The sequence below is a fragment of the Elephantulus edwardii genome, unplaced genomic scaffold, assembly GCF_000299155.1.
Source record: "Elephantulus edwardii isolate Elephantulus edwardi_28Jun2011 unplaced genomic scaffold, EleEdw1.0 scaffold00324, whole genome shotgun sequence".
NCBI classification, from domain to species: Eukaryota; Metazoa; Chordata; class Mammalia; order Macroscelidea; family Macroscelididae; genus Elephantulus; species Elephantulus edwardii.
Window position 1 is genome coordinate 1,507,393 of NW_006400074.1, and position 18,062 is coordinate 1,525,454.

At 40.1% G+C, this 18,062-nt stretch overlaps 1 protein-coding gene across 2 annotated transcripts in view; it reads right to left on the reverse strand.

Moving 5' to 3' along the window:
- The window catches only part of SPECC1 (sperm antigen with calponin homology and coiled-coil domains 1), a 291,889-nt gene that overhangs the window by 109,848 nt on the left and 163,979 nt on the right, over window positions 1-18,062 (reverse strand). Inside the window, exons 7-9 of one of the 2 annotated variants that reach the window (XM_006901389.1) lie at window positions 12,022-12,039; window positions 1,516-1,661; window positions 320-420 (exon numbers count right to left, since the gene is read on the reverse strand). In XM_006901389.1, the coding sequence (XP_006901451.1) occupies window positions 320-420; window positions 1,516-1,661; window positions 12,022-12,039 (265 nt within the window). The remainder of the gene's footprint in view (window positions 1-319; window positions 421-1,515; window positions 1,662-12,021; window positions 12,040-18,062) is intronic. The other variant, XM_006901390.1, reaches the window with a different exon arrangement.

Genomic DNA, 18,062 nt, shown 5'->3' on the forward strand with positions numbered 1-18,062 from the left:
GCAACACGTCTTCTGATTCGGTGACTGCTGCCACTATGGGTGCTGATTATGGATCCAAGCAAAATGAAATTGCTGACAACTTCAATCTTTTCTCCATCTATCATAATGTTGCATGTTGAAAACCTTATGGGACCATGGACAGGCTCCAATGGGGAATGTTTTTTGGTGGGAATTTAATTATTATTATTATTATTATTATTATCTTATTAATAATGATGTTTGAAAGAAAAAAAAGCCATCAGTCTGTTATCACTTCTCTGCGGTAGCTTGAACACAGGGTCATCATGGTACCACCTAACCACAGACAATCCTCTCATACCTGGATGGGAGAGACAGCAGCCGCCGGAGCAGTCCTCACTGGAATTCCACTTAGGGGACTCCGGGGGACCTTATGAACAGAAATATTCTGCCCCACTCCCCCTGTCAAGAAAAGAAAAATCGATATTTGTATGTTGTTCCAGTTTTAATTTGCCATTGTTTTTTGATGACTAAGAAAGTATTCCACAATACTTTGTATAATGTTTCTCTTTTATCTATTTCTTTTTCTGGGAAGTGACAAGGGAAGAGTTCCTTAAATGGGGCTTGGCTTTAGATGGAGGAAATGGAAGAAAACGAATGTAATAAAACAAGACAAGGAAGGATAGGAAAGCCCTTACCAAACATTATTGTTAACCCATTTCCCATCCTCACAGATGGTATTTACTTAAAGGGATTTAATATAGTTTCATCTTTGTAGCTTAATCTTGGTCTTAATTTAACTAAGTTGGTCTATTTTAGCAAAAACAATAAGGTACATACTAGAGTTAGCTATTACTGCAGTCTTCAAACACAATGGGCTTATCTGGTACAGTCAGGGCACATTCTGTTTCTATTTTTATGTGTGTGTACATAATAACAACATGCATAAAATATAGAACAGTATTTTGATCATATGTACGGGGGGCTGAGGGGAACCAAATGAAGAGAGACTGCCAGTCAGTAAGACAATTGCAGAAAAAGCTGGAAATGGATCAAGATCAGGAAAGGCAGATCAGCACAGGGGTTGACACACAATACAAGGTAGAGAAATGCTTCACAGTACAATGCACGATGACAATTGCCCCAGTTCCTGAGAAGAAAGCCACACATATAGACTCCATTCAACACTCCATCTCCTAGGAGATAAAGCTGTGGGCTTACTTTGTTAATTCTCATGAGATAGTAATAAGGCCAGAAGTAGTGAGCTGAATTTAATGGACAGACACAGAAGAAAGAAATGGCCAAGCAGAAAGTGGAGTTAAGGTGGAGGGGAGAGGAAATCAAGCTTGTAATAGACATGAGCCACTCTCTCCACTCCCTTACTGGAGCCTCAGTCAGAGCGTGCCACACATCTCAGGCTCCTGCCAGCAGTGGCTATACATGGAATAATCTAGAACTAGTCCTTCTGATTGTCTGGGGCCATCATACAGTAGAGACAAGCTTGGCACACTGAGCCAAGCTCTGAAGTTTTGTTTGTGAAATAAAAAGTTTAAATACCTGGATGTCCCAAGTCAAATGACTTGATAAGTGACTTAACAGTGGTTACAGATTCTGCAGGTGTTGGGGACGTTCTGCTAACATAGACACCAAGCCACCGGCCAGCACTGTCCACTTCGGAGCACTCTGATTCTTCATTTACAGGTCTGCACAGTAAAAAGCAAATCAGATTTAAAAGATGGAGGACATTCCTATAGGAAGAAGGCACAGGTGGAAATAAAACAAATGAGGAGAAAATAAACAGATGTGGAAGGAGGGTCCTAAAAGTAATGCCCTTTTTTTTTTTTTATCAACCATAGGTACTACTCTCAATTTCGTAAAGGATATCTTCTTAGGAATAGTTAGAAATAATTTTATATGTTAAATGACTTGACATTGTTGTTAGGTGCCATCAAGTATGACTCATAGCGACACTGTGAAGAGTTGACGTGGCCCCTGTCTTATCCTGTGCCACCATCATCTCTGACATACTGGAACCCAGTACTGCAGTCACCATGCCAATCCATCTCGTTGATATTCAATTGAAATTAAAAAGTTTATGAGTCCTCTCCGCAAACTAAAAACCATACAGATATTCTCTTCAGCTCAGTGGACACAACGGATATCTTGCAAGCTGTATTTCAAAAGCAGCCTAGAATTCCCATTGTCACCGAGTTAATTTCGTTGGCAGCTGAGTACTATAGCCAGATCAGTAACAGGGTTCCTTGACAAAGTATTAGCATGTTAAGTTAGGCCACTAACTGAAAGGTTGGTGGTCCAAACCCACCAGTCTTTTCTGTGGGAGAAAGATGTAGCTATTTGCTTCTGCAGTCTTCAAGATGGACTACAGTTCAACATCAAGAAAACAAAAGATTCCCACCAATTGGCAGTGTCATGCTAGATGGAGAAGTGATTGGGATTGTTAGCAATTTTGGCTTTCTTGGCTCCACAATGAACACTCGTGACACCAGCAGTCAGGAAATGAAAAAATTAGTTACATGAGGAAAATCTGCTGTCAGGGACCTCTCCACAGTGCTGATAGCAACAATATCAGTCTAGACACTGAGGTGTGCCTGATCCAGGCCATGGACTTCACAATTACTTGCTATGCATCAGAGAGCTAGACAATGAGTAAGGATGACAGAAGAATCGATGCCTTTGAGTTGTGGTGCTGGAGAAGAGTATTGGACGGCTAGGAGAACAAACGGGTCTTTCCTGGAGAGGGTGAAACCAGACAGTTTCTTGGAGACAAGGATTTTTAAATTCAGTCTTACAAACTTTAGGCACATGGCCAGGAGAGACCAGTCCTTGGAGAAAGACATCATTTCTGTGGTAATGGGGCAGATGTGTCAGGGACAGTGAGATTAGCTCAGGTTAGGATAGGGTTCAGAGCTCCTACACAGAGGGTTTTTATGAGTCATAGACGACTCAATGACACATAACAGCAACAACAACAACAAAGGCGGTAGCCTTGAAAATCCCATATGGCAGTTCTGACTGACAGAGTTGCTGTGAATTAACTTGGTACCAAGGGTTTGGTTTGTCATCACAGAGACAGTGTGGGGAGCACTGCTGGTGTATCTGTAGGGAGTGGTGCTGCTAACCCAGAGGTGGGGTCTCCATGGTAGTTCAGATCTACGGGGTGGCTCCATAGGAGAAACACAGGGCGTGTCCTCCTGTGAGGATTAGTCTCCTGAAAACCTTCTGTAGGGACAGGGATAAGTCAGTTCCAGCTTGAGGGCAGTGAGTGAATGAGCAGACCATAAACTGCTGGGCAAGATCTGGATCTGGGCCTGGACCTGACGCGGGGTGAAGAAAAGCAAGGGTAAGGATCACCATGTTAACAACAGGCTGCAGCAGAGATGCTTCTTGTGCTGGTCCCTAAAGTGTCTGTAGCTTCCCTGTTGGCCAGAAGCCTGGCTGGCTCACTTCCTGTGGGGCTGCTCCCTGAAAGGCTGCTGCTCCACAGGACAAAGAGAAAGTGGTCTGCTCACAAGGTTTGCAGAAACCTGATTAGGGCCTCAAGAGTCAGAACTGATAGCAGTGGGTTGGGTGTAGGCTTGCTGCTGTTTGGTTTTGTTCCTGGCAGAGGCCATAGTCCCCCTTGCAACTCTGTTCTGTGTTGTACATTTGGGAACTATTCCTGGAAACTTTGCCTCAAATCTCACATAACTTGATAGGGGGCTCTGCTGGCCTAGTTGTAAGGAGCTGTGCTGCAATCCCAAAGGCACGCAGGTCAAACCACCAGCTCCTCCACGGCAGAAGGATGGGCAATCTCCTCCTGTGGAATTTTACTGCATCGGAAAACCTGCTAGAGGGTCAGCTGTGGGTCAGTTCTGACTCCACGGTACACAACAAGAAGCTTAAATCAGGGGAGCTCTGACGGTGCATTCTGTGGGGACTTGTGGTGTTAACCCAAAGGCAGCCCCATTCTGGTAGTTCAAATCCACCAGCTGCTCTGCGGGAGAAAGATGGGTTGCCTCCTCCTGTGTGATTTTCAGCTATGAGTCAGCTCTGACTTCATGGCATTGAGAGAGACATTTTAACCAACTAGAGTGCAAGCTATTTTCTAGAAAAGAATCTTAATTTATGCTCTGGGTGATAATATGATAACAGCAACCTAAAACAACATGGCAGTTCTACTTGTACCATCAAACTTCAGTGTGGATTCGAAACTCAAATACAGACTCACTTAAGGGTTTCTGAAGACAGATCTGCTCACAAATGGCTTGGCTTCCTCATCAGTGGGCTGAACATGTCACTTAACCTCCCTGTGAATGAGCCAAGACAAGAACTCCCAGCCTTTCAATTTCTAAACCAATTTGCCAAGACTCTTTCACGAGATGACTAATGTATAAGAAGTGCTCAAAGAGACTATCTCTGGCAATATAATAAAGTCAGTGGGGCTTAAAATACTTATTTACTGATTGTTTTGAAACTGACCTAACTAGTCATATGGTTCTGTGGTTGAATGTATCTAATTCAGTAAATTTCCTCCTTTTGTTCTTTAACAATATGAAGAGAATATATTTAAGTGAAACAATTCAAAACACTTGATATACTTTACACATTTACTCTGGCTTCCACAGCCTCTTCTTGGAGTGGAAAGCATGCCATAAATGCAGGAAATCAAAGACTGCTTTAGGAGAAATAAATATCTGAGGTGTGTCAGAAATTGGGGGTTGGTTTTTCTATTTTTCCATTTTTGACACACACAGGAAGAAATCACCTTAGGTACAGACAGGGGGGAAATTTCTCCTCTTCCCATCCCATCTGTTCTCAGGAAGGTTATAAGCAGATGGACCCCTTCCTTACTGGTCCAGTTAGTGACCTGGTACTAGACTGGCTTGTAGAGAAGCTCACAGCACTACCTGAAGAAAGACCATTGTGAAAAACTAATGTTTATTCCATTCATTGATAATTTATTAAGAATAAAATGAGAGATTCTGCATATTGTTGAAGCATTCCCTTCAATAATCTTCGTTACCCCGTGATTAATAATACCAAATCATAAAGAAGATTCATTTAGATCATAAACAAAGCTTCAGAAATCTATTTCCAGTATTCAAACATCTAAAGACAGTATTTTAAACAATTCGTCAGCTTAGCTAGTATACTCAGTGAATATGAGAAAATCCCATAAATTATTTAGTTGATTAGAAAGCTTACTGGATGAAATACCTACCATTTACATAACAGCAATTTATGTGCATATATGAGAAGGAAGGTAGCAGAAGTCACAAAGTCTCAAAGTAAAATACACAAAAATAATTATTAAGATTTCTATTGATTTTAGCAATACTTTAATCATAAATAGGCTTCAATATCTTTCTTCAATCTATCTCAGAATTGGTTGGAGTCAACCAGCAACAGTCCCAACATTATATATTTCCTCTGTTCCAAAAAAGAATAAGGACTCCACATTCTATCAAAATAGTCATAGCATAAGATAAGGGAAAGGAATGAGAACATACAGCAGAGGAGGATCAGACATTGTAGGTATTGTAAATTAATAAAATAAAACAAATTGTGTTCAAATGCTTGAATGAAAGAGTCATAATATGCCCTAGAAGAAACTTTGACTCAAAAAACAGTAGGAAATTGAAAAACAAAGTACACTTTAAAAAAGAAAACATTATTTAACCATATAATCAGTTTTATCCTAACAAAGTCATTAAATAAAGGAAGGTAACTTGCTATTGACTAATGCAGCTGTTGGGTTAGCCTGTAAGAGAAAAGTTTATGTATAGTCAGATGAGCCATGAAAATTCCTTACATCACTGACATATATAGCTAACGTGGCTTTGTAAGTAGAACTAAGCATGCCAACCTCTAATTAAATACTTCTCCTATGGCATTTAGCCATAGGGAAATTATGGTCTTCAGGTATACCTCTGATGAAATAGATGACTCGTTTTGGAATCTAAATTGAAACAAAAAATGAAGCATGCTTTTATCTTACTGCACCATGTATAACTGTAATAATAACGAATTTCAACATGTTAAGTATGTGTATGATGCACTCTCACTGTATATACACTGAGCCATGAAAGAATTTGTTTGTAATAAAAAAAAGCAAACATCATAATTCATTGGCCAACTCTGCAACAAAAGCTCTCTTTACAGTATTAAAGAGCAAAGATGTCACTTTAAGGACTAAGGTGTTTCTTATTCCAGCTATGGTTTTCTCAGTTGCTTTATATGCATGTACAAATTGAACATTAAGTAAGTTGAGAATGAAGAATTAATGTCTTTGAATTATGGTGTTGGTGAGGAATATTGAATATATCATGAATTGCCAGAAGAACGTACAAATCTGTCTTACAAGAACGCAGCCAGAATATTCCTTAGAAGAGGTGGCCTCTGTCTTGCTTACTTTGGCCATATTATCAGGAGAGATCAATCCCTGGAGAAGGACATCACGCCCAGGAAAGCAAAGGTCAGAAGAGGAAGACCCTTGACATTGACCATCACAGTGGCTGCAAGAACTGACACAAGGCTCAGCTACATCAGTGACTGAAGCTGACACAGGACGGACACTGGATTGTTCTGCTGGATACAGAGTCACTATGAATTAGAACTAACTAGATGGCACCTAACAAGGTCTATTTAAAACATCTACATTAATTTTTCTAAAACTCCGTTAAGTTACTCTCCCTTCATGTCTAATGAAAAACTAAAAAAGAAGATCTACGGCTATTAGATGGAGATGCAAATCCAGCTCAACTTGCCAAGCACTTGTCAAATTTTCTGCAAGAGCTACGTTGTTGAGTACCGACCCATAGCTGACCCTCTGGCAGGTTTTCAGAGGCAGTTAATCACACAGAGGAGATTGCCCATCCTTCTCCTTCAGAGCAGCTGGCGGGTTTGAACCTTATGTATTCAGGATGGCAGTACAGGTTCTTACCAGTAGGCAACCAGAATTTCTAAAAAAGAATAATGTTGACAGTATTCCTCCCTAAAAATTAGTTTAAATATATTTTAAAAACATTACAAGCTCTTACTCCATTGCTTTTATTTTTAAGCAAAATCCTGCTTTTCAGAAGTGGCAGCTCACATCCGAGTGAAACAGTGTGGTCAGGAGAAACGCTGTAGCGCCAGAGCAGGTCCAGCTGCATGTCTGTGGTCTTATAACTCAAACGTGCTCATGCATGCATGCCTGAAATTCTTTGTTCTATTAAAACTTTGTTTCATGTCTAGGGTTCATTGCTATCCTTGTTCAGTAATAGATTCTTCACATGTGAACATTTCCACATTACCTACTTTATCCATGCCATCACTTTATTGAGATCCAAGCACATGTACTCAAATGTTCATGAAAACCCCTACATCAAATCAATTGACATTGAGTCGACTGTGACTGCTGTCAGTCCCCTGGGTGCCAGAATTAGTCTTTTTTTTTTTTTTAAATTATCTTTTGTGTGTGTACCGTCAAATCAGATCTGACCGGTACAGGAGGAGATTGTCCCTCCTTCAGCAGAGCATCTGGTGGATTTGAACTGCACACCTCTAGGATTGCAGTGCAGCTTCTTGCCACTAGGCCACCAGAGCTCGCCCCAGAATTCCTGTTCCACAGCATTCTCAGTGGCTGCTTTTGTTTCAGAAGTAGACTGCCAGGCTTTTCTTCTAAGGTGCCCCTTGCTCAGCGTGAAACACTAACTTTTCAGTACGTGTGGCAACACTACATCACACCAGTGCTTGGGTTCTGGTGGCATAGTCTGTAGCAAGTTACACTCCTATTAATTAAAAGGCGCAGAGTCTCCAGCAGTTTGCAACCCTGGTGGTTCCACAGGAGAAAGATGGATGGTCCCTCCCTTTTAAGATTGACAGCCTCACAGACATATTGGAGGGTTGCTGTAAGCTGGAACCGGACAGCTTGAACTTGAATTCCCTGCCATCAAACAGGAACTGACTCCTGGCTGATCCTCCTCTGGCTCTCTGAGGCTGTAAATCACGCTGGGAAAAACTGCTCATCTTTCTCCTACGGAGCTGCTGGTGGACCTGAACCACCAGGGAGGCGTGGCCTTTGGGTTAGTGGTGCAACTCCCTATGCTATAGGCCACCAGAGCTCCCCAATTAGTAGATTAATATTTATAAAGTCACATCAATAATTTGCTTAAAATTACCAGTGTCTTTTCCAGGGGAACTCAGGTGTTTCCTATGGCCCCCTTCTATACATTTGGCTTTTGGACCAACCTCGAAATCTCAAATTTTTCCCTTTTCCTGTTCTAGCCTCCTTGGATTTGTTCATTCTTTTACCTCGAATGCAAATTTCTCAAAATATTCTTTATTCTTATGCACAACATGGATGAATTAATGTGCTACTCTAGGAATTTGGAAAATATCCTCTCTCTCGGGTGTTAAGAATTATCCTCTGAATTTCTTCTAACAATACAGGCAATAATACAGACACACAGGTTATAGTGACAACTTGAACATAAGTATCTTAATTTCCAAATCCCAAAGAAAATAACCAAGAAATGTGTACTGAAAATCTTGTTTGCATACAGAAAACAAGAAAAGGATAAAATCTACACGCCTTAGCCTTTGAAGAGCCTCTGTTACACAGCATGGAAGGAAAAAAAAAAAAGGAAAATACCAAGAGCTCATAGCCAGATTCTTTCTACAAACAATGATGATGAAGGATACGAGAAAATCCTAGTAATGTCCCCTACAGTAGATAGATAATCGGGATGGAGAGACACATGAGAAACACAGAGATGTGCAAAATCTTCAGCTGCAAAGGATCCCGGCATGAAGTTATGATGGGCTGCAGCTAATGCTACTGCTTGCTAAACAAAAGGTAGGTGGTTTGAGTCCACCTAGAAGTACTTTTTTAAAAAAACTCAGTCTCTGAAAGCACTGAGGGGTCCTTTGACACACGGATATCAGCACAAGTCAGAGTCACCTCAATGGCACTCAGCTTTGGCCTAGGACAGTTAGGATATGATTTATTCCAGACAAAAGGATAAATTGTCAGGATAAAAATTTCCTGAGAGCAGAAAAAGCCTCACATGTGCTACAGAAGGAAAACGAGCCAAACAAGACCTGACACAGAGAGTCAGTGCCAGCAGACAACGAAGTTATCAGTCAGTTATCAGTCAGTGCCAGCAGACAACGAAGACTCTGGACACAGACGGATCCCCTATTAGGCAGCTAATGACTCTGCGCCCTGTGTGAACTTCTCCGTCTCTGGAGACATAACAGATTTACTTGACAGAGCCTTCCCTAATTTGAGATCTGAGAAGATTCTAAGAGTAGTCAGGCAAAGTGAGAGGATCTGTTCATAATCTACAGACACTGATCTTGGGACAATATTAGGTCTTAATACACTTATAATTTTAATTTATTTTTAAAGAAAAGTAGTAGGGGATACACAGATAAAACTTATAAAGCATTACTACATTCAAGAGAGAATTTTTTTTAAGTTTTAACAGGACACAGAATTAAGTCTTTGTTGCATGTACCTTGAGCATGCAATAAAATTCTAGAAAATGCGAGCATACAAAAAATGACAATTTGAAATTTAAAAGGCTAAGTTGAGGTTTGCAGAGTGGATTATATTTGGGGTGGGGGTGGGGGGGTGTGCAGGGCGGATTGTGTACCAATGAAGGAGTTTTTCTTTTGCTTTTCAAGGAGAGGAGCGAACGGGGGTGGGGAGTGGACGGGGAGAAAAGTGCAACAATGAATGAATGGAATTCCAAAATTTCTGTAGATGTTCATTGAAATTAAAAAAAATAAATAAAAATAAAAAATTTATTTAAAAAACCCACTAAAAGGACTAAAAAATAATAAACACTCTTTAATAAACTACGAATATATTTTAGTGTGAAACGAAGAGAGAAAAAGAGATGTGGGTATATTTGGGGAGATTTCTCTGACTATCAGTGAATTTGGACAGGTGGTATTTCAATTCAGTAGGCAATCAATGGTATCGGTATGAATACCTATTAGTATGGGAGAAAAAAAATCTATACATACCATGAGACTGAAAAATATCAAATATCTGAGTATGTGGGTTGAATGAGAAAGTATGAATAAAATACAAGAATTTACTTGTATAAAATTGAGGTGAGATGTTAAACAAAACCAGAAAACTCAGAAGGCATAAAGGAAAAACAGATTAAACTGGATAATAATACAAAATTTTCCATAAGGCTAACAGATGATAATGTCAAAAGACCCATGAGATATTGTGACAAACATGTTGTTGTGAGGTGCTATTGAGTTTCAATGACTCACAGTAACTGTGTAAACAACAGATCAAAGCCTTGCCCTATCCTGTGCCACCCTCAGGCTTCCCACCCTGCTCCCCTATCCTGGTGCCACCCTCAGGTTTCCACCCTGCTCCCCTATCCTGTGCTACCCTCAGGATAGCCACTCTACTCCCCTATCCTGTGCCACTCTCAGGTTTCCACTAGTTTTCTGTGGCTGTCATTGTGACAGTGCATCACATTGAGGGTCTTCCTCTCTTTCACTGATCCTCTGCATTTTACCACCATGAAGTCCTTTCCCCAAGGACTGACTCCTCCTGACATGTGCAATATATCTTTGCCCTTGGCTGCACTTCCTCCAAGACAGATTTGTTTGTTCTTTTGGCAGTTCACAACATATTCAACGTTCTTCTCCAATATCACAATTCAAAGACATCAATTCTTTTAGCTTCCTTACTCATTGTCCAACTTCAGCATGCATACGAAGAAATAGAAAATACCATGGCTTGGATCAGGCATTCTTCAAACTGACATGCTGCATTCATTAGGAAAAACCACATACACGTCCCCCCCAAAACTGACATGCTTGCTCTTTTATTACCTTTAAGAGACCCTTGAGAGCTGATTTGCCCAAGCCACGGTAATTTCAAATGTTTCACATGTATGTGAAAGTTGGATAATGACTAGAGAAGACCACAGAAGAATGAATTGTGAAAAAAAAAAAGAATGAATTGTGATGCGCTGGTGAAGAGTATAAAATATCCATTAGACTGTCATAAACCAAACACTGGAGAGCAGAGCAGCTGGGAGTGCTCCTCAGAGACAACAGTGTGAGGCAATGCTCATACTGTGAACATGTTGTCAGGAGAAACTAGTCCTTGGAAAAGGACATCATGTTTGGAAAAGTAAAGGGTGAGCAAAGGAGAGGAAGACCCTCCTGAGATGGACTGATGCAGCCACTGCAGCCATGGGCTGCACAGTAAAGACTGTGAGGAGGGGGCACGATTGGGCAGGGTTTTGTTCTATTGTACACAGGTCACTACAAGTCAGAGCTGACTTGATGGCATCTCACAACAAATGGTCAAAAAGTTAGATTAAAACTCTCACAGCTGCTAATGCTATGTAGAAATGAGTGCGTGCATCCAACAGTGATCAAGAATAAAATGCCACAACTAAGGTAAGTCATCAAGTAACAGCTATTAAGATATATTTATACATACTATGGAATGCAGGAATCATATGTTCATGACCTTATCCTATAATCAAACAAATGTCGTTGTTGTTGATTGCCTTTGTGTCAAGCACGACTCACAGCGAGCCTATAAACAAAAGGCCTGACTCTTCTACAACTGTCGACGTTTATCAAAGTTCATAGAGTTTCTGGAGGCATGTTATTTAGTACATGGATGCCACTAAATGTATCACTATATAAGCAACATGAACTAGGATTTTTATTAAGATTTTACTTGTACAGGTGTCCAGAAAAAGGCTGCATAGTGGAGTGGACTTTGGGGGAGGGATTGTACAACATGAAAGAATTTTTCTTTCACTTTTCAAAGAGAAGAGCGAACTGGGGGCTGGGGGAAGGTGGGCAGAGAGAAAAGTGCAACAATGAATGAATGGGGAAAAGTCTCTGTAAATTTTCATTAAAATTAAAAACAATAATACAATAATAATAATAGATATTACTTGTAGAGGAGGGAAAATATCTAGAGAATATAATCTTGATACCTATCAATAAGACAGTATTTGAACACTCTTGTTGTAGGGTGCCTTCATATCAAGAATGACCCATAGTAACTCTATGAACAACAGATCTGAAGCGTGTCCTCTCCTGAAGCATCCTCATCCCTCTGACACACTTGAGCCTATTGCTGCAGTCACTGTGTCAATCATCTCACTGAGGTCTTTCTCTCTTTTGCTGACCCTCTATCTTGCCAAGCATGGCATCTCTTTCCAAGGAACAGCCTCTCCTAGCAATATGCCCAAAGTATATAAGATGAAGCTTCATCAACCTTGCCTCCAAGGAGAAATCTAGCTACACTTTGCCAAGACCTATCTGTTCTTTTGGTAGTAATGTGACACTCCTCTGGAGCACTATGCAGCTATTAAAATGAGTTAGATTTCATATATATATATACATATATATATATATATATATATATACATACATATATATATGTGTGTGTGTGTGTGTATCTTAGTAAAAAACAAAGGGGACAAGTATTATGTAAATTATTATGCCACTTGCACAGAAAATAGAAAAACTAACCATATATATATTGTTGTTGCTGATTGCCATAGAGTTGAGCATGATTCACAGTGACTCTACGAATAAAGACTTAATGCCTTTCCATAGCTATTGTCGTATCTCCAAGTTCATAGAGTTTCTATAGGCATGTGGTTTAGGATGTGGATGCCACTCCTGCTTTCAAATCTCTTTTACAACTGGGAGCGCGACCAAACACTGTCCACAATGGGAAACCATTATGGCATTTGACACTCCAATGATAATGATACAAGGTTCAGCATCACAGCAAAGCCAGATTACTTCAAACTGACAAAGAATGATGTACAAAGTAGAAGAACGTGTGTGCGTGTGTGTGTGTGTGTGTGTGTGTGTTTGTATAAAAAAAAAAGGAAAATACAGAAAAAAATAATCACAATAAAGGTGGATTACTTTAGAAGGGTATTCTAGAAGGGGGAAAGATTAATTTTTTTAAGATTAATATTTTTAATACAACTCTATTTTATACCTAAACACTGTAATTAAGGGGGGGAAAACCAAACCTTGAATAAATTCAATTAAGAAATATATTTGTTTTTAATATTTCAATAAAACAATTAATTCCAATTCTGTAAACCATTTTCTGATACCTTGGAGATATACTTTAAAAATTAATTTATGCACTTTTCTCCTCTTATTCTAGTAATGAATCTATAAAATTTTCTTATTATTCCAAATTAGCATTTTATCTACAACTTATATTTAAAATTAATCTTACATAAGCTTCAAATTTTAGTTCTTTGACTTGTCTTTAAGCTTTTGAAACTACTTTCACTAAAAATTTCTAAAATAAAATAATATAGAAACCTTATAAACATGGCCAGTGATTAAAAACCAGGCAATACACTCTTCTAAACAGCAACACATTTATTTAGTACTTTCAAATTCTTACAAATAAAGATATTCCACAGCACCCAGAGTAAAGAGGATCCAACTATGGAACGTAGATATGGCTGTTAAGTTGAGATGTGTTTTTCATATGTATTTGAAAACAACTGGCAAAGTCATTTTAATTCATTCTAAGCATTCTCGGTTGGAGGTGGAAGTCTCCCTGAGTGTAAGTTTCTGATTTACTTGGGCAATTCTGACAAGGTCTAAATCCATGTCAGAGAGAAGACAGCAACATCTCTGCTTTCTCTTGCCAAACCAAGATTTTTCTCGTGATTCTGTGCTTTGTCCTTTGGCATCCCAAAGGTCTTCCTGAGTTTAAAGAAAATTCCTGTTCCTAATCTTCCTTTTCTTTCCTGGTGAAACCAGGAGGCTCCTTGGAGGTAAGAATTCTGAAGCTCTGTCTGACATACTTTGGGCATGTTGTAAGGAAGGATCAGTCCTTGGAGATGGACATCATGCTTGGGAGGGTAGAGGGACAGTGCAGGAGAGGAAGAGCCTGGGTGAGATGGATTGACTCAGTGACTGGATAAATGGGATTCAGTCTGTCCAAGACAATGAGATTGGCTCAAGATAGAGCAGGGTTCAGAGCTGTTGTACATAGGCTCACTTTGAGTCGTAGGTAACCTGACGGCACATAACAATAACAATCTTCCTTTTTTTATTGGCCAACAAGTATTGTCTTATCCTTTGGATAACATAGTTTGGAGCTTTATTGTGTGTATCAGTTCTTCACATGAAAATGGCAGGTTTCTGTTTGATGGACGTTGCTGAATTGGAAGCATGTCCTTCCAAAGGTTTGAAATCATAGTCTGAATTCTGGATCTCGCTGAATAATGTAACCTGGACTAGACATCTTTATATTTTCAGGTTAAGTCTTATTCATGAGGCTTTTGTTGTAGTTACTGTTTATTAGTTTCCAGTTATTTGGTATCGTCACTATGCATTCTTACATCATTTAACTACATTCTTTATTACTCTATGCCTTGATCCCAATAGTGATTTTGGAAACAAAGCAAGGTTTAGGGGTGGTTTTGCTTCAGATGAGGTCATTAAGTCAGACTCCAGCCTGAAAAAGACCAATCAAAAAATGAGGCAGAACTTTCTAACTTTTTTGGAACAAGATCATACAAGTGGCTTCTTATTTTGCTATAAATAGGGTCAATTTCATGTCTATCAGTTTACTGCATTAAAAAAAAAGCATTCAAATAAACTCCAAAAAGCAAAACACAGGCAAGTGTTGCCTTTTCCAACACTCTGGGCTCACTCTGCCACTGCTGTCTCTTAACACTCTAGTTATGTTTATTTTATTTATTTTTTTTTCACATCAGACTATTTTGTCACAAAAACTTCATTTTATATTCCAAATAAAAGACTGCTGAATCTTCTGAGGGGGGAAAAGGATCATCTTTGATCATGCAGTGAGCTGATTCCAATACATAGCAACAAGGTAAACAGACTTGATTGTAATTACTCTGTATGAAACAGTGGGGGTGAAAGGAAACAATGTGACTCTTGAGAAAGAGCTTTTCCTCCTTTACATTATTCCCCCTTTCATCTAGAAATGGCTGTAGTTTCCAATCATGGCAAGGGCTGGGCTGTCTTTCTTCCACCAAAGACTCTGCTAGCTGACAGAGACCATGGAGCTGTGAAAATAGAAACGGGGAGGGAAAAGCTAGTCAAGGAGTTACTTAATGCAACATGATCTTAGTTTACAAACACAAGAATTAACAGATTACACTGTCCCACAAGGAAAAGCTAGTACCCAGAAAATGGCCAACATGCTTTATCCCTTTTGTTTTACTTCCTACATGTGCTTGGAAGTCAAGGGATTTTGAAGAAAGAAAATGCTAAAATGTTATTGGGTTCCCTCTACTCTATACCTTCACCAGTGAACAAGTGCGCTGGTGAAGTAGAGACGGCCAGGACGCAACAGTTAGCTAGAGTTTCCCCCCACTGTCCCCAAAGCCAAGACGTGTAAAAGGAAATATTAATACAGCACACACATCTTAAAGGCAATAAGGGATGCTTCCGAAGCAAAACAGTCAAGACTGAGCATTGGGGGCAGGAGGCAGCCACAGTTCTTTAGGATTATAGTTTCTATGCAGCTAATGTCATAAATTCAAAATTAAATCATTAAAAGAATAGTGGTGTGTAAATGAAAGGATTATGCTTCTTGGAATAAGGACATGAGAGGATGAGTGTCTCTTGAGGGTAAATAAAATCCCAGTGGCAGTCAGGCAGATGTGTTGTGAGTTCTGCCCAGAAACTTCATGAAAATAAATGCCCATGAGAACTGGCTCCCCTCCACCAGGGCCCCAGTTTCTGCATCAGCCTTTATGCTACAAAAGCTGGAAAGGACAACTCAGTGATCCTAAAATCTATGCCCAACTTCTTAACTCTCCCTTTCAATGACAGCCACCGAGCTAGGCAGCTGGGACACACTGGAGCTGTCAGAATGACACACATGTGGCAGACAGGCACACAGAGCTGACGTCAGGGCAAGTCACAGGAGAGCACACATGAGGTTAGACACTAGTCCAGAGAGAGTCTGTGTGTGATCTGCCGCCATGCTGCTCACTTCGCGGGGTGGGGTCAGTGCAAAGCATCAGGGGTGCAATCTAAACATAACTGAATCTGAGCCATTCCACTTCAGAAACACAGTGAACAAGGCAAAGATATCAAGTGTTTCTCACGATCTCACTGTTAGAAGCTGCCTGCAAATGCTTACTGGAGTCACATAATAAACAGAAGAAGAACTGAGTGTGCAACTTGGGCCAAATGCACTTCCATCAAGTGGATTCTGACTCTCAGGGACCTGACAGGAGAGGGGCTCCAGGACTGCAAGTCTCTGTGGAAGGGGGCTTCCTCATCTCTCTTGCAGAACAGAAGTGGGTCTGAACCATCAACTTATGGTTAGAACTCAACCTTGCATTACCTGGGGTCCTAAGAATTGAGTAAGTTTCCCCAAAAGTAATGGTGTGCATGTTTTCCAAACAAGACAGACAAGTGATAAGCCTTTCACTGCTACATTATTAGAAGCTGTGACCTCTCCTGCTCAATAATCCCATTCAACAGAAAGACTGCATGTGGCCAACCTCACTATTAATAAGCGGTCTTACTCTTGATATTTGCCATGTTCCACAACTCACCTCTCTGTGAAAAAGGTTTCAGGTTTTATTTCAATTTATACTCTAGCTTCCATATGCTTCTCTTAATTGTTCAAATCTGAAGGAAGTCAGAGCTTACGGTTTTATTCATTATCATTTGGCCCACTAGTTTATGCATGTCCAATAAAACATCACTTTCAAAGCCATATAAATCACAGTGGATTGTTCACATTGCGGAAGAAAAAGATCAGATACAGAAGCCCAGCTACAATATAGGGACAGAATGATCACAAGGAAAGGTAGTAAGGATGGCACCATAGTCTGTACAAGGAAGGTCAGCTAACCAACTTGTCTCAAGCTGGCAGAGTCTAAAGGATCTCAGAACACTACTTAGTCTTCTGTTTTCATTAACAGAAGAAGGAGCTGGGCTGGGAAGGAGACACTGCCAGCTAGTGGCAGAGACATGGCGAGAGCCTTCATTCTATGCCCATCTTATGCATAGTAGTAGCAGACATACAGACTGAGACAGAAATGCTTTTCAAAATGTAAATAACAAGGCATGAAGCACATTGCCAGGCCACTGAGTCTTTTCAAACCTTGGTGAGCGTGGAACACAGGGTGGGGGTGGGGACTCTGAGGCTGGAGCACAGGACCAGCCACAGTGAGGGGCCTCAAAGGCTGGTCTTACTGACATAGGCTGCCACATCCTTCTCCCACACAGCAGGACGGTGGGTTTGAACTGCCAACTTTCTGCTTCACCAATGTGCCACCAGGGCAGTGTTGAAAGATCACTAATGAGCTGCTTTTTAGAAGTCCTCAAATACTCAATTAAATAATATCCAGCTTTGTTTTGGGCTATTAATTTCCTGGTAAATTTCCTCATTTTTATTCATAGTTAGGCATTTCATCTGCTCATCAATCAGCTTGACTATATAATTAACATTCCTTCAAATGTCCATATATGAAAGACCAGAATACGAATCAGCCAATCTGTGTTGGAACCAAGGTGCTTTTCAGATGTGCTTACCTTCTTCTCGGTTGTACCTGGAGGACCTCATCAGAGAATTTTCTGCAAGGTTTTTGGCTGTGGCTGAACCAAGAATGACTTTTGATTTCCTGTAAGATGACTCCTAAAGTTAGATTGGGTTTTAAGCAAGATTCCACCAAGTTTGAAACACTAGCTGGTTTTCAGTAGTTTTGAGGATGTGAGAGGCTTTCAATTCTTGCCTAGGAGGTAAGCTCAGCAGTGGCTTAGCCTCATCAGGTACCTCTCCAACAGTCACTACTTTTAGAATTAGCAGCTTTTCAGAGAAGCACAAAATCAGTCAAGAAATCATCACTGGGAATTATCTGATATCCTGACAAACACACGGGCAAGCAAGAAACACTGACACTAATCACTTTCAGTAATGTGTCACGTTCTGGATGGGTGCCAATTCCTAGAATTTTGTGAAATATATATTTAGTGATAAAGATTATCTGCTGATTTTGGGGTATAGGTTTGCAAATCACTGAAAAAAAAAAGAAACATTCTGTGTTTAAAAAGTGTCCCAAAGTTCTGAAGATACA